Here is a 19,866-nt window from a genome sequence, read left to right as displayed (position 1 = left end):
TTCCACATAATCTCACATACAGTTGAACTCCCCAAAGGTGAGAGTAGAATGCTGGTTACTACAGTGTAGGCATAGATGGGAGGTGTTGTTTAGAGAGATGTTCATTAAGTGACATGAAATTTAGGTTAGATAGGAGGAGTAAGTTCAAGCAATCTATTGTACAACACTGGTTAATAGCAAGGTATAGTATTCTTAAAAACTGTCAATATGGTAGATCTTGATTTCTCTCACCAAAAAAATGGTAAGTACATACAGGAAGGAATATGCTAATTAGCTTCATTTAATCATTCCACAATGCATCCATACTATACATAATAAATGCACACAATTTATTTGTAATGAAAAATAAATTTTAGGGAAACCTACCTTGGAGCAATATCCAAAGCATTTATAAGTGGTCCAGCTAAGCAAAAGCTTGTTGTGGCATTAGCCAGTGTCAGGAAAATGATAGTGCTATAAAAGTTGAAACTCAGGTAAAGCAGGCACATACTGAAGATCACAGGAGAAAGAATTCCTGGGAAATGAGTTTGACAACAATATTAGGCTCATCCTAAATATGGGGATGAAGTATCCTCTAAGTATTTGAATATCCTAGCTGTTTCTTACCTAGTATGGTGAAGAGTTTCCGAATGGTAAGTAAGTTGAAAATATTCCTGGATAGGAAGTAGTCTGACATATGACCTGCTAGGAGACCACAGATGCAGGCAAACAAATAAGGGAGGCCAGACAGCAGCCCATTCTGAAGAGGAAATGTTATTTGGAAAATGGGGATGATGGGTAAAGCAGTATCAAACACAATAATCTTTTCACCGAATTCAGTATCTACAATGTGTACTTTCTAAAATTATTGGCATACACCATCAGATTTCCTGCTGGGGTCTCATGACCCTATGTAAAAAGAAAAATAGTTTTGAGGTCAGTTACATTTGTCACAATATATCTAATATTTTACTTTTACATTCACGAGACCTGAAAACTTTGGGAAATCAGGAATAGTACATTAGGAACAAGAAGTGCTAGCCCTGGGGAAAATTGCACAGATAATAATGGTGACCGTCGCTTGCTCTAAATCAGTCATTGTAAATCCTTATAACAACTACTTGGTTTCACAGAAGATAAAATGGAGACAGTGAAAATTTACAGGACCTCAGTGCTATACTAGTTCCTAGCCTGTGGTACTGGTTCATTACACAGAGGGTTAAAGTGGCAAGCCCAGATTCCATTTCTAAGGAAAATTTTCCCTGGCTATTTTAGAATCAAACAACAGGAAGTTTAAAGAATCAGTGACTCTCCATGTCAGAAAAGCAGTCAGAGTATTAGTCCTTTCAGAGTGAGACTCAGTCATGGATTTATCACCCAACGTTCAGTGTATTACCTAAGAAGAGAGCATCGGTAAGAGCTGACCATAGTGGCAGGGCCTAGGCAAGTGATTTTCTTAGAATGACTCCAGTGCCTGCAGGGAATGTTGGTGTTGACTTAAGTAACATATAAGGGCATGCATACACTGAAAGGAGGTGGGAAATACATGAGAACAAACATGAATGTGTATTATTGGTGGCGTACCAGACATTATATTTATAACAACATCCTCTGTTGTAGACAATGTTTCCAAAAATCTCAAAACCATGAGCCTCTAGGGAGAGAGCACTAGGTAAACAATGTAGGGAACAGGAAGGAGCTCAGACTTTTGGTCATTAGAGATAGAAAGAAGTAGAGTTCTTCACAAAGCTGCAAATGAGGACAAATGATATACTTACTTTTTTTATATCAACATGAAGCTTGGTGCTGATAAATGTTGGAGTATATGTAACCAAGAGGGTATTTGTCCATATAAAAGCTGAACCACTCAAGAATATGGCCCAGAGTGGAAGAGACTTAAGCATAGCCTTGATTGGTAGAGATTGCCTACTTGAGCTGGCCTGGAAAACAAATAATTGGTCATTGTCAAAAGAAAATAAGATAGGACTTGCTTTGTTTGGAGTGGGACGTAGGAGATGTCAAAACAGAGCACTGTGTTCTACCTGCTGGGCGAGAGAAGATATGATGTATTCTTTTTCACTGATGCTTATACATGGGTGATCCTTGGGGTCATCATAAACCAGAACGAACCAGATAAGACATAGAACACAGCCACAAGCACCTATAAATGAGGTACAAGTTATAATTGGAAATTTCTCTCTATAACACCATAGAGTTTCTCTTTCTCAAAAGGGCATTTTGTGTGTGCATCTATCTGAGAACCTAGATGTCCTTTTCTCATTTAGACACTGCAAATAAGGCTCAAAATTTTTCATTGCTCTGTTAGTCCTCACCTTTATAGAAATGGTAGTCAACCTCCTGGCCTCTAGTGACTGCTAGCTTTTGCATTTCTCCACTTACTTTGACTTCTCTTGGACCCTTAACTTTTCAGATTCTGCATTTGTTCCATGATAAGAAAAATGGAACACCTGGGCCAGCTGTGGCTTGATAATCATTCAGATTTGAGAGCTCAGCCTTACCAAGTTCCTGAGATATAACCCAGGCTTCAGAGATTATTCAAATCCTATAAATATGTACCAAATCATCTGTTTTTTTTTTTAACATTTTACATTAACAATCTCATAATAGAGAATCTCAGAATAGTTTGTAGTATTTGTACTTAGTTTTGGAGAAATACATTCATTTATTTTACAAATATGTTTATTATGTACATCACTATTCTAGATCTTGAGCAAACAGCAGTGAATAAATAAATTAACCCAAATCTCTGGTTTTGAGGAACTGACTTTTTTGAGATGATGAGAAAGAGATGATTTTTTTACAGTCCTCAAATTTCATATGGTATTGTCATTATATCTTATTCAGAATGAGATAGAAATATCAGATTATCTACTTGAGGTAATAAATGGTCATTGTGTGATAATTGAGCCATAAGCATTATATTCTCTAAGGAGCTAGAGGAGGAGGCTGGGGTTGAGCTGTGAAGTGAATGAATACTTAATATGGCAAGGAAAAAAGGTTAGATCATTAAAAAAAAAAAAACAGAAGGAATGGTTATAAAGACAAAGTTCAATGAATGTAGGACAGAGTCCAATGAGACTGATGACCAAACCTGGAAACAAGAGTCAGAAGAAAGTGCTAAACATAAAAAAAAATTGTACTACATTGTACTGTAAGTAATAAATGTCCTTAAGAGGAAGTAAGATGGTGGCCAAACAATGAGGAATTGCTCTAGCTCTATCTAACCAAATAGACATTTGGGTTCCTAACACGTACTGCTCCCCAAAAGATCACCACCACCAACAAATATATAAACAAGCAGAGATCCAGTAGACTGGATCCAAGAAGAAATACTTCTAGAGACATCATAGTAAATAACATTAGGCATGAGTAGCAAGGAACTGAGCTATATTACAATGGAAAGAAAATAGAATCACTGCAGACATCTCCACACAAATTCTCAATACAAGGAGAACCTGGAATGGTATAATCCAACCACTGAAGATCAACAGCTGCCAGCCCAAACTGATCTACTCAGTGAAGTTATCATTTACATTTACAAAACCTTCCATAAGAAACAAAAATGAGAGGAATTCATGATCACTAAACCAGCATTACAATGAATTCTAAAGGCCTTCCTTTACAATCTGAAGAAAACAATCTGAAGAATACAATCTGAAGAATTACAATCTGAAGAATACAATCTGAAGAAAACAATCAAGAAACACATCAGGCAAAAGTTACTAGAGGATCAAATTAGTAAACACAGGGAGAAAAAGCAAAACACAAGAAATCAACAAAATGGCAGGAGATATGACACATCTCTCTATAATAACCCTACATATTAATGGACTCAATTCTCCAATCAAAAGAAAAAGAATAGCAGATTAGATCAAAAAACAAGATCCATCCAATGATTGCATTCTGTTTTGTGTTATTTGTTAAATGATTAACACTTCTACTAATTATGAAATATGTATTTTAATATATTACCTATCTATCATTTATTGAATAAATAAAAGATATTAATTTCTGATCTTAGATAAAAGAATTCAGATACAGACATTTGCACAAAATAGCATACCTTTAAATATACAGAACCATCAAGAATGTCATAAAGGCCATCAAACTAACCTATAATAGAAAATAGCCCTATTGCAAGAGGAAGGAGGAGGAAGAAGAGGAGGAGGAGAAGGAGGAGAAAGAGGAGGAGGAGGAGGAGGAGGAGGCTGAGGAGGAAGACAAGAGAAGGAGGAGGAGGGGTCCCAAGCATAGGGTCTTTGCTTCCTCCACCACCCCACAAAAAGTATATATAGTATAATTTTTAAAAAATGACCAGCCTCCCCCAAATGAATGTCTTTGATATGACCAACAAAGAATTAGTGAGCTTGAAAAAATGCTAATGCATATTTCTAAAAGTGAATTGCAAAGAATCTGACAAAAACAAATAAAGGACCATGAAAAAAATAAAATATCCAAGAACTATGGAGCAATTACAAGAATAACATACATGTAGTGATAATATCAAAAGTAGAAAAGAAAATAGAACAAAGTAAATATTTGAAGCAGTAACAGTAAACTATACATAATGGAAGCTTAGAAAACACCAAGAAGGATAAATACCCAAAACTTTGCACCAATATGTATCGTATTCAATCATCATCTCCCTAAAGGAAGACATTGTCTTGAGATGTAAAACACCATCTACTTAGATTTATTTAACATTATTGGCAAGGACAAATAATTTATATTTATTTAACATTATTGGCAAGAACAAATAATTTAAAAATCTATATTAGATTTAGTTTTGCCTACTCCAAAATGACAGGCAGATCATTTGACATCATATGCTCTAGTAAAAAAAATATGTTGCAGATCCTTAAGTCACTGCCACTTAAGTCCTATTCCCTCTTCTCAGAAATAAGGAAAAGGCATATGAGACACTGTACCGTAAAGCTGTTGTCATAGTATAACATATACTGCCTTCCTTTGAGTTTCTTGGACCCTTCTGTGGTAACTGCAAGTCACTTTCTAGTATACATGATGTTGGAGTATCGATACAACATGAATACCAAAGGTCATCCAACATTTGATCAGCATCTTTGGGGAGATATTAAAACTTTTTCTGGCATGAGACTGAAACTTTATGTCCCTGTAATTTCTGCACATTTGATTTAATTTTTTTAGCACAATTAGGATTTGAATTTAGACTATGTGCTTGCTAGGCAGGCACTCTACCACTTGACCCATGCTGTAGACCCCTTTTTGAGATAAGATCTTCCTGTGTAACTAGGAAGACAAGCTCATACACTGTGCCCAGCCATTGTGTTTTCCCTGTAGCCAGGATGGCAAGTGCATGCCAAGTATTCAGCCATTGACATGGAGTCTAATAAAGTTTTTCCTTTGACACTGATTTTAAACAACAATCTTCCAATATCTACTTCTCAACTAGTTAGGATTACAAACTTGAGTTACTGTGCCTGGCTTCTATTTAGTTTTTAACTGAAGATCAGGCCTGAATTTCTCTTAAAATACAAGACTTCTAGGTAAGACAGTCTCAGCTGTTCAACCAATTTCATGATACAGGGTTTGTGTCCTATTACTACACAGACTATTCCTTGCTACTGATAACCAATGTGGACATTAAGAGAAATGGCATTTTGAAGTGTGGAGTGTTTTCACATTATGTCTCACTATGTGAACTGGAAGTTTTCTGTGTATTCCCCTCATCTACTTTCCTTCTCCCTTCACAAATTTGAGAATGACATTAGAAAGATAAAAGTAATTTTATAATTCATTTTGGTAGCATCAATTCTTAACTTTTTTGTTGTATTCCAATTTGTGTAGTTAATTTTTTACTGAAGAAATTAATGGGTTTGATTATAAAATAAGTGCTGCAGATAATTCTTGGGGTATTAAGTATAACTAGTACATAATCTTTCAGAAATCCAAGAAGTTAATTATGCCTTGTTTGTAATAAAGTTGTTTGAATGTTGGTGCCATGTTTGAATGTTTTTACTCTTTCCTATTGTGAAGCTTGTCACTTTTAATATTGACTCATATAAATCGTTCTGTACATACATAGTGTTTTTGTTTTATTTTTTTCTTCTTAAATTCTGACCAATATTATGAGAAGAGACTCACCAAAAATATAGAAGACCATGGGCCAGCCCAGAAGATCACAGATGAATCCAGACACAAGCATGACAATGAATGGTGCCAACAGGAACCCTAATCAAAAGGCACCAAAAAACAAAGCCCATTAAATTAATATAAGCACTTGAAGGAAGGAATGTATCTTTGCTATAGTAAGGAACAAGTTCCTATGAAATAAACGTGTTAGCTTAACACTTATCAAAAGGAAAGGATAAAATATTTACTTTTCTGCCTTCTGCTGTAATGCTTGATGTAAGCATGCCTCTTTCCATTCTAAACCATTTCCCTATCTTTAAAGGATGAATAAGGAATATATGTTTCCAAAGTCCTTGATAGTTCAAAATATATGTTTCATATGGCATGTGAAAAGAACATAGCACCATGATATGAAATGGAACTTCAACTATTCTAGACCTTAACTCCTTACCTGATAAACAAATAGAGGTAAGACGGCCTCGTTCTAAGGGAGGAGCCCACTTAATCCACATTTCATGCTGTGCTGCTGTTACTGTCCCCTGTAAGGGGAAAATGAGGACATTTTACTTCTGATGGTTACTGTGAATCTAAATCTTTTTAGTTGCACCTTATCTTAATACCTGAGCCATCCCCTGGGCTACTCTACACACAATAATCAAAGTCTTGCCAACTTGAGCTGCTGGTGGAGTGAACAGGGAGAGCACAGAGCTGAAGAACAATGCAGAGCCAACCATTTTCTTTATAGAGTATATTCCAGATAAGTACCCAACAGGAAGTTGGACTGCAACTGCTCCATAGAAGATGGAACTGAAGATGATGCCCTGGATATCAGGGCTCCAGTTATATACAGGATTCTGAAAGAAAATGGGAGACATATCAAACCATAAAGTTATATGGGAGTGATATTATGTGATATTTAGGGATTCAAGTAGTATGGTCTTTCTGATCAACCCATGTAAAGTTACTACTTTCTCCCTACTTATTTTTTGTCACAGGACCACTTTCATTCTCTTATAATGTATATAGATGGTTGATATAGAGCTAGGGGGATATATGTATATATTTACATATACATGTTTATATGTGTATATACTATAAGAGAATAAAGCTATATATACACTATATATACTTATATACATATACACACATACACATTATAAACATTACATAGCACCATGCATTCTGCAATCACTTCCTCTTGCCTTTTAGCTTCCTCTAACTTCCTCCATTAACTTGAGCTCATTTACAAAATAATCTTTCCCCAAATATACACTGTTCCCAGGGAGGAAATAGCAGAGAGAAGATCAAACCATGAAGAGTCTTCAGTCTGAGGTGTGGATGGGTCAATAAAAGAAAAAGACCACATCTCTTCCTGTGTATGCTTGGCTCTCATATACTTTATTTTTCCCAGAAGTGGATTCCCTTGTCAATTTCTAATTAGGAGGTCTCTATAGTTTCATTACATTTAGTTTCATTACATTTTTCAAGTTGATAAAAGAAATTATGACCTTGTTGTTGGGACTAAGAAATAGGTTGTATATATGTATAGACATACAGTTCTAGAAGACAACGTTTCTATGGAAGTGTCTAAACTTTCTGTTAATTGCATGATTAAGAAGACCATATCAGAAATTAAAGTTTTCTGACTAAAGAATAAATGTGCTGGAAGGTGATTTTGGTTCATAGTAAATAAGGAAATAGGAATCAGTCTGTTTGATCTTTTGTTACACTTACCTGGTCCTTTGTATTTATCTATTTTTCTTCCTTTCTCAAGTCCCTGTCATCTTATAGCTGTTTTCTATTGAAGGCAATGTCACTGCTAGATGGAGATGGACTTTCATGGGGAGATTTGGTAGGAGTGCCAATAGGGGGATAGTGAATGATAATGGGTAAGGTGCATCCATATAGTAGCTAGGGGATCAAGGAGGCTGCAGATATTTTTTAATTGTGGAAGAGGGGATACCCAGAGAATGAAGCAGAATGTCCTGCCATGTTTTTCTAAATCACTGGGAGCACTAGGGATATTATTATATACCCTTCTCTACATCAAGTGTGCCAGAAGACATTTACCCAACTTCCCATGGGTATATAAACAGATCACTCAACACCTCTTTATCTTATGGAGTAGCATCATTTTCCACAGCACAGCATGGAAAAAGAGCCCACCTAATGGATTGAAACCACCAAGCTTAGACTGAAAAGTATGCATATCAGAAGGACAATCTTCAATGTGTATTTCTCTATCCAATGCATCAAGTAGTTATCATTGAACAATATACTACATATGTAAATATATAAATTACCCTATGAAACCTTAAGGATACACATACCTACATTTGTATGGGTATATATAAATTAATAGGAAATATACAGTTATCTCAATAGGTAAGATAGATTTAGGGTATCAGTAAATTAGATAAAAAAGATAAAATTGAAGTAACTAGTAATAAAGGAATGTCTATTTTAAAGAATTTCTGTCAGATTGGTAAACTTAAATAGGATAATGATGTACATGTTAGCTTTGATGGCAAAGTGCAGTCTGATTACTAAATATTCCTCCTAGATTTTCTTCCTCATTTTGTTTTTTTCTCCTCTATTTTCAGTATCTCTGGTGAGCAGGTGTCTTTGTGGTATCTATTCTTTTTTCTTTTGCCACTCAAAAAAGATAGATTCTGTTTTCCATTCTTTTTGCCTTACAGGGTTAAAAAATTTTAAAGAATATGTATCTTTACCTTCCATTTCTAGATTACAATGTCTTTTATTTTTCCTCTCTGTCTTTCCCTAAAAAAGAAGCTCTAATTCCTGGGCTTTATTATTCCTCAAATAGAAGAAAATCAGATGACAGGCCCTTTAGAAACATCAGAGAATTATCTTAAGTATGTCACATGCTTATTTATGTCATTACTTGCAAGAAAGACCTGGATTTGAGTTTCTTTTTCTAGTTACCATTGCCTTATCAATAACATTTACTCTCTACACAAATTAGCTAACCAGACAGGATTTTAAACTTAGGACTTAAGGTTGTATCCTTGATATACCTTTACATAATCCAGCTCTGTTTTTGTAGATGTGTTCGTCAAATCCTGAGGATCTGTCATGTTCACCATAGCCACCATTGTAAGGCTCAGACATATGCGCTGGGCCATTATTACAAAGTTGCAGGCATGCAGAAGGACAGCCAGGCAATAGCGAATGGAACAAAACCCTGGAACTTGAGACAGAAACAGAAAGCTTTACTTATTAAGAGAGTTGAGGTGAAAATGCTCTTTAAGAAAGACCACCCAGAAATTTGGAGGCCTTAATAATGAATTAAAATTGTTTTTGAGAAATTATAATAGGAAGGTGTGTAAAAATCTCACAGCCCAGTAAATTATAAGTCCAATTACAATGTCTCAGGAAATTAATCTCATATTTATTTTAAAAAGACTCGAGCTGGGTACCAGTGACTCATGCCTGTAATTGTAGTTACTTAAGAGGCTGAGAGCTGAGAATCATGGTTTGAAGTCAACTTGGGCAGGAAAGTCTGTGAAGTTCTTCTCTACAATTAACCACAAAAAACAGTAAGTGGAGCTGTTACTCAAGTGGTAGAGCACTACTAGCCTTGAGGACAGAAGCTCAAGGACAGAGCCCAGGCCTTCAGTCCAAGCCTGGCACTTGTACATGTGCACGTGTGCACATAAACACACACACACACAAAATTAACTACCAAAAATCCAGAAGTGAAGCTGTGGCTCAAGGGGTAGAGCACTAACCTTGAGTGAAAAGAGTAGGGAAGAGCCTGGGCTCTGAATTTAAGTCCCAATATGAGCACATGCATGCACATGCATGCACATGCATGCACACACACCTCAACAAAAGCCTAGGCTTTCTCTTCTTTTTAACAACAACAAACATATCTTTTCTTAAAACAAACAAAATCCCTGTTCTGTTCTCCAAATTTATAAGAATACTCTGGTTGAGAAACATTTCCCAATGGAAAGAAATGTTCATTAAGAAAATATAATTCCTTCCTGAGATAGATATCAAGCTAGAGTAATGAATAGTGTTAGTGTAATGCCAAGCAAATACACCACTGGAAGAAAGTAGGGAGTCAGAAATATTTAGGGTTAAATGTTTTTGAGTGAATATGCAAATATAATTCAGCAGAGGAAAGTAAAGTCTGTTTCAGTGAACAGTACTTTCTCAAGACAAATAGGAATGTATGCTTACGAAAAAGACCTTCACATAAAGTTTATAGCTGCTTTATTCAAAACTACTGAATGTTTTGAAAGAATAAACATATGGTGTAACACAAGGCATATTTGTCAGAATTAAAATGGAAGGAACCACTGATGCACTCAACAATCTGGATGATGCTCAACAAAAACATTCTCAGCTGAACACGCTAGACTCCAGAGACTGCATATTACAACTATCTATTTTTATGAACTTCAAAAACAGAGAAAATGGATCTACCGGGCCTCCACCATCTCCAAAGCCAGCAGAGGGAAGCTCCCTGACGTTCCATTCGTGTCACGCGTTGAATCCCTCTAACTGCTTCCACTCTGAACTCTAGACCCACACTTAAAACAATCACGTGACTCAATCCGTCTCACCTTTTCCCCTATTTAAGGTCAGCTGAGGCTGGTTACTACAGGCAGGCCTATAATCCCAGATACACAGGAGGTAGAGATCAGGAGAAGCATAGTTTGAGTTTAGCTTGGTTAGAAAGTGAGATTCCCATCTCAACTATAAGAAAAGAACCTAGATGCTTGTTATCACACATATGTAGAGTGTGTAGATAGGAGGATCAAGGTTCTGGACACGCTCTCTCAAATAAAAGTATAAAGGCCTAGGGGTATGGTACATGTGGTAGAGTATCTTCCTAGCAATTGTGAGGCCATGAGTTCAAACCCCAGTACAACCAAAAAGAAAAGAGAAAGATCAGCTGTGGTCAGGCACAGATTTATCTATGATTACTTTGTGTGGAGAGTCCTTCTCTTCTAGTTGCTAGTTTTTTCTCAACAACACATCTATTACAAACAAGTAAGCGTATTGGATAAAATAAAGTTAAAATAAGTCATTTAAATTATTAATTAATTCATTTAAAGTATGAGTAATATGTGGGGAAAGATAAACTAGAACAAACCCATAGTGACCATAAGATCCTTAAAACACAAGATGAGCACTGAAAACAGATTTTGCTATGAAGATATTTGATCTTATGAAAGAGGACAAAAGGAGCAAAACACTAGAACCCTAAAAATGGGAAAGTACAATATGAGGGCCTCTTCCAGAATGATTACATGCCAAAGAATTCCTGGGTCAATGATAACCACTCTAAACAGAAAGCTGCAAAAAATATTTGTGCTTGAGTGACCCCTGGAGCAGAGCAGAAGAAGGAAAAATGCCCCTGAGGAATTAATCATCAGCTAGCTCTTTCTTTAATGTGGAGCCTAAATCCAGCCTTGAGGACATCTGAAGGAAAAAAAAATCTCAAACCACACAGAAGTATGTGCACATACTACAAAAAGAAAAAGCTTAGTAAACTTTCAACCAATTGTTATCCAAAGATGCGGGGACTCAAGAGTATCTTGAGTCTTGCCTCTCTTCCTTCCACAGATCTGGGTCCTTCTTGAGGATGCAGCCTGGTATTCTCCACCAAATGGCAAACTGAGACATGTACAATGGAAATAGCAACTCACTTAAAGTGTTAATAACCAGAGTATACCGAAGCTTTTTAGTTAGGGATTTTCTGATTTTTAAAAAAATCTCCTTTCTTGAACATTTCTAAGAATTTTTATGATTTTTTATCACAGAAAAATTCTTTCACATGGCACATATAAGCTATATAATATAATTGGTATTTTTTAAATTGGTATTTTATTGAAGAAGAACTTTACAGTATGACTAAGAGTAGAGAGCTACCTTTCTTGGGACGGAGCTGGTGATCCATTTGCTGCTGTGGCTCCTCTTCTTGTTGATGAATTTGGTTCCCATCCACTGTGGATACAAAGACACTGGTATCAGTGTAATATAGGATAGCAACTCACCAAATCCCACCCAGTACTCCCCTGATGTAAAACCTGCATCAAAGGGCAGTTTGCTCTATTATACCAATGCCCTTTCACCTCCACTATGTGTTGCCTCTGACATTTCACTTGTATGTTGTTTTTGGCTTATAGAAAGTATACAGAAAGCCTGCATATACACTAGCCTGGGTGCTAGTGGCTCATGTCTCTAATTCTAGCTACTCAGGAGGATGATATCTGACTATCCTGGTTTGAAGCCAGCTGGAGAGAAAAAAGAAAGTTGATAACATTTTTATCTCCTATAAATCAGCATTAAGCTGGAAATGGAGGTGTGGCTCAAATGGTAGAGTGCCCGCCTTGAATGAAAAAAGTTAAAGGACAGTGCCCAGATTCTGAGTTCAAGCCCCCCTACCAGCAAAAGGAAAAAAAAGAATATAGAAAACCTGAAAACCATAGAAAAGAAACAACTCTCTTAGCCCAAAATATTATATATGGTGATAATATCGCTCAAAAGGGAAGGGAAAGACACAAACTTTATTAAACAGAAATTGAGGGACCTCATTACCAAGCAGACCTTTCCAATAAGAAATACTAAAGAAGTCTTCAAGCAGGAAGACTGCCACTGGTTAAAAACTTGTACCATACCAAAGAGAAGAACAAATAAATGTGAAATAAGACTTCTGTATATTAATACATCTATTTGCTTTTTCATATCACTCTCTTGCAGGGGAGAAAATAATTCTGCACATCCCTGTGTGGCCCTGTGGATAGCTTCAGCTTCTCTGGATAAAGAAACTTCTATAGCTAACTCTGTACCTGCCAGTCTCAGTGATGAGGCTGAATTAGAAGGAAAGCAGCCTTCTATCAGGCAACCTCTTATCATTAGAATTCAATGGCAACATGGATTTGGCCAATCTAGACTTGGAGATTTGACTGTATTAGTTTTTGCGACACTAGATCCTAAGACTTAGATTGCAAAATATTTTTGAATGAGCATCATTGTTCCATTGGAATCTCTTTGGACCTGTTGTTTATCCTAACACTCCCTTCCACATACCACACAAATGCACCCCACTCATACTATCCAGAGATACTTATAAACCATATATAAATACACAACTCCCACATACACACAGCTTATATAAACAGTCTAGGTCCCTCTCTTGTTTGGCATATATCCACTTAATAAACACCACACACACACACACACACACACACACACACACACACACACACACACACACCAAACACATACATATTATGTATGCATGTACAAATTGCACATTACAGACCAGATACACAACACCCTCACATCCTATGCACACAGCTCACCACATACATGAAAGACACACTTATTCCCACACTTGACCACTAACACACCACACCACTTATACATAACACAAGAGCCACATGTTTTTCTGTGTCCTTATGCACAATTATTTACTCCTAAAATGTTGTTTTTCTTACCATATACAAAGCCTCAGAAGAGAGACATCTTTTTTCCCCAAACTATCCCCATATGATTAAATATCTTCAGTAAGATCAGGAAAGGACTACCTCCCTCCTCCCCAAGTCCTCAGATTTCATTGTTAACTTCATTCAGCGTTTGATAAAGTGCCACTAACCTGATTCAGAATGAAACAGCTATTCCTCTTTCTCCTGACTTTTCACTCAGCTTAACATAAAACTGAATTCTGAATTGCTAGCTTCACCTGTAAATCCTATAGCAAGTCCTTTGACCTCATCATGCCAAAGCTAATAGTTTAATTTTTAACTTTATGTTCACCCTTGTCTTGAGTCTTCTGAGGAGACATATGAGTCTTCAAAAAAAATCCATGGAACTAGAAGCTTCTTGGGAATTTGTTAGCAATTTCATAGTTTATTAAACAGATTCCTTTAATCTCTAACTTTATCCAGGAGGTTGAATTTTCCTTCCAAAGGATTTTTTAAAATATTGTCAAGGTGATATTCATAAGGGTTACAGTTACATAAGGTAGTGAATACATTTCTTTTGTTATGCCTTCCCTCATTTTTCTCCCACTTTCCCTCCCCTTGACCCTCCCCCAAGTTGTACAGATCATTTCCAACATATTGTTTTATATCACTGTTGCACTGGTTCCCAACCCCCTTGTCCTTGTCTCATGGTCCCAGTATCCAATGCTAAAGGTTTCATGACCTTCTAAATGCCCTGCAAATGTCCTTTACTTTCTCCCTTTCTTTCTTCCCTCACAGCTTCTCTTTCTTTCCTTCCTTTCTTCCTTCCTTCTTCCCCTCCCTTCTTCCTTCTGTATTTCTTTCCCTTTCTCTTTCCCATCTCCATTCTTTTCTTCCTCTCATCTCCCATGCTTTACCACCCCTTAAAAGTTTATATCCATTTGACATTCAACATACTCAGAAAGATGTACACTGTTTCCTTTATTATATCAGTATTTATTAATTATTCAAAGGTTTTGCATTATGGTATTTCCATACATGCATATACTTCAGTCAAATTAACCTGAAACTGTGAAGATGACCTACTGATTATCCAGGAACATCTAAGCCCTGTGTCAGAAATTGTCTTGTTATTAGATTCCTAACTGTTTATCTTCTTATTATGCATTTTATTTTATTTTTAGAGACAAGTACTTGCTCAGAAAGATATACTCCACTTTTTTGTTGTATATTAATTGTACAAACCAAATCTGTTCTTGAACTTGGAACTTCCTGCTTCATCCTCTTGAACACTGGGGCTATAGATACGCATCAATATGCTCTACTTTTGATTTTTTTTGTTTTGTTTGTTTTTCCTGTGCTGGTCCTAGGGCTTGAACACAGGGCCTGGGTGCTGCCCCTGAGCTCTTTTGCTTAAGGCTAGCACTCTACCACTTGCAGCATAGCTCTACTTCCAGTTCTAGTTGTTAGAGATGAGATTCTCTGATTTTTCTTCCCAGACTGGCTTCAAACTACGATTCTCAGATCTCCTGAGTAGCCAGGATTTCAACAGTAACCACCAAGGTCAGGCTTTTACTTTGCTTTTTAAATGATCCTTAGATGTTTGGAATTGAGCAGATGCTCCATAAATTGAACCATTTTTTAAAAATAAAAAACTTTTCTCTCTAAAGAAATGTTAAAAAATTCTTTCCTTTTTGCCCAAGATTTATGTTTTGTTATTCAGTTAGTTTTTTGATTATTCATATATTTGTGTTGTTTCTTCCTTGTGAATTCCAGGAAATTTGTACTACCTGTCCTACTACCATAACCAGCAATGTCAGGCACTTTCTGGAAAAGGGGTCCTTTTAATGATTGAAAGCCCCAAGTCAGCAGTAGTTGCTCAATGTTCATGTCTGGAACAAACATTCCCAGTTGGCGTCAGTGTCCGAAGTTCTGGGTACTGATTACATAAAGACAAAGCTATTCTTCTGTTCCCGGGCTCCAAAACTTTTGGTAACTTTTATGAGCCTCAGAAGTTGCTTCATCTGGACTATCTGATCTACTTCATAAATTTAATATTTACTATGAAAAATTTTAAAACATAAAAAGGTATAATAAGCTAATATAACCATATAGCTATTAACCAGCTTCAACAATGATCAATATTGGACCATTGGAGTTTGCGCATCCAATGATTGTTTACTGTCATAGTTTAAAGCAAATCTTAGATAGGACATCATGTATCCTATGAAAAGTTTGGCATGGATATCAAATTCATTAGGAATTTTTAAAGCCTAACTAATATGTCACCAATGCATCTAGTAAATAAACAAAATCTCCTAATGTCATTGAATCCCCAATTTTCCCAATTGCTTCAAACTTGTCTTCTTTATACTTGATTTAAATAAAGGCCATAATAGGATTCACACATCATTTAACTGTTAGTATTCTTGTGCTCCTAGTCTATAATATTCTGTAACAATCCTCTCCCTAAATTTATATTTGATGTTACTTAAAAACAACAAAATTAGGTCATTTGCAGAGTGTCTCTCATAATTGATTGCCAACTTCCTTTTAGTGTCACATATATTTCTTTATTTGCTATATCTTGTAAATTACTAGATATATTGAGACTTGGTAAAATTCTCAGCAACCTTCACTTATGTCTTTTAGCAGCTGTAAGTAAATATTGCTGAAATCTATTGTATAAGTTTGTAAAATGCTGTTGTTGTTTTTTTTCTGATTCCTTCAGTCCTTTTTTCTTTGCCAGTCTGGGGCTTGAACTCAGGGCCTGGGCACTATCCTTGACCTCCTTTTGCTCAAGGCTAGCACTCTACCACTTGAGCCACAGTGCTACTTCTGGCTTTTTGGTGTTTAATTCAACTTTCTTGCTAGGGCTGACTTTGAACTGTGATTCTTAGATCTCAGCCTTCTGAGTAGCTAGAATTACAGTTGCGAATCACTGACATGTGGCCTCATCAAATTGTCCCTTCAAGCTTATTTCAATGTCATTATACCATGACCTTGTACTCTTGGATATCTTTTTTCATAGCACAAGAAAAATTTCCAGGCTCTTCATCTATTTTCTTTTTTCTTTTTTTTTTCTTTTTGGTCTATTGTGGGGCTTGAACTCTGGGCCTGAGCGCTGTTCCTCTCAGCTCTTCAGCTCAAGGCTAGCACTCTACCACTTGAGCCACAGTGCCACTTCCGGTTTTCTGATGGTTTATTGGAGATAAGAGTTTCAAGGACTTTCCTGCCCGGGATGGCTTTGAACTGCGATCCTCAGATCTCAGCCTCCTGAGTAGCTAGGATTACAGGGGTGAGCCACCAGTACCCAGCTTCTTCATCTATTTTCTGTTCACAGTCTTGGGACTTACAAAGAAGTGCTGGTTCTTTTGGATAGAAATAATGTTTGTAGATATCAGACTTTTGTACCAAGTGTTTCATATCCCTGGATTGTGTTAGGAATGAAAATTCATCCAGGTTGGTTTGCAGCAAATGGTAAAGAACTGGGGAGATATGGTTGTATCAGAATGTGCACTCTGATTACCAAATGCAATTGAATATTTCTTACTTTTATGGGAAGGATCACTACATTGATTTATTTTTGCACCTGTGCATTGGTAAGTCTAAGGTAAGGATTTCCTAAGGTTGAACCTAAGCTGTATGCATTACTAATATTGAACAAACTCCACATATTGACTAAAGATGTTCCATTGCCTTCTTGCTTCAGTTACTTCTGATAAAAAAGCTTTACTTAGTATCTTTTTTTTTCCTTTGAAGGGCAACAATTTTATTTTTTAGGAAGTTCTTACTGTACATTTTCCAAGAGAGTCATGTAAGAAATCAAGAACTAGATCCTCCCCTCATTATAGACATAAATAACATGGGCATAACATTTTCTTTTTTAAATTATGACCCTTGGAACTTTAGCACCAGCATCCAGAATAAACAGAAAAAGGTGGGGGGGAGCCTTTACTATATATTTCAGATTTTCTTTGGTAGGGGTTCTCTCCATATGGTATTAATATTTCTTCTTTCAATTCATAGTACCATCATATATATATATACATATATATATACATATATGTATATATGTATGTATATATCCTAGTGATTGTTGAAACTGGGAGGGTTCTCTCTTGCATTCTGTGCAGGCATTCCTGGATTGCAGCTTGCAGGAAAAATTGCTGGCATTTTCCTTTTTTAGTTGTCAGTTTCACAAAGGATAATAGCAAATCATTCTAATGTCCACTTGGTTAGTCGTCGACTTTACTGTTAGCTGTTTCTTTGGTGTTGGTAAGGTCGTAGGTGTGCTTTATTTTTGAATGGTCATTAATTCTTTAGGTCACCCTATGGGTGGTGGAGGGGCCTGGGGAGCGGGGGTCACTCCGCAGGTCTCTGCTCCGTGGCCAGAGCAGGGTTCTCGGCTGGTGCTTCACCTGCCTTGGTCTCTGCCATCCGGTGAAGGAGCATTAGGAGGACGAGGACGACGACGAATCCATGGCAAGCTGATGGCTGGTCTGGGCCATTGGCCGCTGGTTGATTTTCATTATCTTCAGCCTCTCCAACAACTGGCACAGGTCGTGGGCCAGGAGGCCCCTACGGGACCTCGGGCGGTACGTGGGGTTTCCACGAACTGGTCCTGGACGCTGACCTCTCGGGGACTCCATCGATCTCACCAGCGTTAGGGGTCTGCCACCGACGGCGCCGATCAGCAGCTCAGCGACTCCCTTCCGCGGAAGCTCCATCCTGGCCAGCCCGGTTGGCTGCTTCGGCACCCTTCCCTCCAACCACACCAAACTCGACTGTCTCGCCATCCCCTTCACTGCGCAGGCATTTCCGTGGATTTGTCTTCCTGGTGGCCGTCTGATGTACAAATACTCCATTCCGATTCATAAATCCATATCCATTTCTGACATCGAACCACTTCTCAGTGCCAAGGACGTTGGTGGCGAGAACTTTCTCCGAGTCTTCACTGCCGGCGGGGGCGGCGTCCCCGCCCAGGTTCCCGGACGCCAGGGCCGGGTCTGCGCCGCCGACCGCCGGGCTCTGGGGCGCGGGGTCCGGAGCGGCGGTCAGGGCCAGGCCCGAGGGAGGCTGGCGGCGGCCGCGGCCGCGGCCGCGGCGGTGGCCTGGTGGCCTCGCGGGCCGCGCTCAAGCCGCGGCTCGGCTCCCTTCCTGCCCAGGCGGTTGGGCGGCGACCGGGCTGGCTCGGAGGCCGTTGCGGATCCCAGGGCCGGCGGCTCGAGCTCCGGCGGCACTGGCTGCCACTTGGCATTATCTTTGTTTCTCTTTACAGAATCTATCTTTTTAGCTTTTGCTACTTGAGGATTTTCTCGTTGCCACTTCCTGGCATAGCAGAAAATAAAGCAGGTGGTACCTACCAGAGAACAGAAAGACTAAGGGAGGCCTGGGGAAGAACGCTCCTCACAACCACAGGGGGAAGCAGCATTCGAGACCACCTGGTTCCAGAGCACAGGTAAATAAGCTGTAAACCAGTGACTTTTAATACCAAATCCACCACATCTGCACCTTCCCCTCTTCCCCCCATCCCCCATTGATCTCTCTGCCTTTGCTTTGACTATAATGTGGAATAGGCTCTTGCATCGTTAAAAAAAAAAAATCAGGTTCTTCTTTGATGCTGAACCTCGTGTTTTCCAATCTATCCCAGACCCAGGATCCTTTGAGTATACATTTCAACTTCTGCATCCTGATTTCCTTCTTAACTCTTGAGTCTTTCTTATCTACCTGCTATCACACCTTTCCTTTGAGAGTACGCGTTTACTGCTGGTGACACTTGACATAGTAGGTAAATCATGAACCTAGATTTAAATTTCTGGCAGTTTACTGTCTTCATTATTGGAGCTACTACAGAAGTGAGTCATCTCAGAACTGTGCTCCTCTGCAATCCTCAGTCTCTGGTCTTGACTGTCTCTGATGGCTCCATACTGTGTCCCAGTTTGATTCACCATGAGTGTCACTCACATGTGTGCGCACATGCGCAACAGATTCCTGGGGATCTAGGTTTGCGTAAAGAAATGATTCCTTCTGTCATAGATGATGTGTCTGTAGAGTTATAGAAGTAACTAACAGATCTTCACCTCTCCTCATAGAAGAGAACTAACAAAATCATGACTGCTGGATAGTACTAGGAGTTTTAATCCCCAAGGAGATTGCTATGTAGTTCATAGAACTACAAGATATGGGTTATGTTGAGTTCTCAATTAAATGTATGGATCTCACAAAGATGGGGCAAATAAATATGTAATTAGCTCTGGCACTAATAAACTAACTCGTGAATATATTACTCCCTATAAGTGTTCTTCTT

The 19,866-nt window shown here is 38.0% G+C and overlaps 1 protein-coding gene and 1 pseudogene across 2 annotated transcripts in view; both read right to left on the bottom strand.

Moving 5' to 3' along the window:
* The window catches only part of LOC138828380 (sodium-dependent phosphate transport protein 1-like), a 52,169-nt gene that overhangs the window by 10,114 nt on the left and 22,189 nt on the right, over window positions 1-19,866 (bottom strand). The window contains exons 1-10 of one of the 2 annotated variants that reach the window (XM_070024427.1): window positions 13,748-13,911; window positions 12,019-12,093; window positions 9,150-9,322; window positions 6,732-6,965; window positions 6,563-6,650; window positions 6,124-6,210; window positions 2,022-2,140; window positions 1,758-1,919; window positions 607-739; window positions 367-514 (exon numbers count right to left, since the gene is read on the bottom strand). In XM_070024427.1, the coding sequence (XP_069880528.1) occupies window positions 367-514; window positions 607-739; window positions 1,758-1,919; window positions 2,022-2,140; window positions 6,124-6,210; window positions 6,563-6,650; window positions 6,732-6,965; window positions 9,150-9,322; window positions 12,019-12,046 (1,172 nt within the window). In that variant the 5' untranslated portion in view covers window positions 12,047-12,093; window positions 13,748-13,911. Of the gene's footprint in view, window positions 1-366; window positions 515-606; window positions 740-1,757; window positions 1,920-2,021; window positions 2,141-6,123; window positions 6,211-6,562; window positions 6,651-6,731; window positions 6,966-9,149; window positions 9,323-12,018; window positions 12,094-13,747; window positions 13,912-19,866 lie in introns of those variants that run through there. The other variant, XM_070024428.1, reaches the window with a different exon arrangement.
* LOC138827704 (Y-box-binding protein 3 pseudogene) lies at window positions 14,457-19,510 on the bottom strand (annotated as a pseudogene).

Source organism: Dipodomys merriami, unplaced genomic scaffold (genome assembly GCF_024711535.1).
Source record: "Dipodomys merriami isolate MVZ:Mamm:240054 unplaced genomic scaffold, mDipMer1.0.p SCAF_16, whole genome shotgun sequence".
Lineage (NCBI taxonomy): Eukaryota > Metazoa > Chordata > Mammalia > Rodentia > Heteromyidae > Dipodomys > Dipodomys merriami.
Note: the sequence above shows the minus strand (reverse complement) of the source record. Positions and strands in the feature narration are given on the sequence as shown.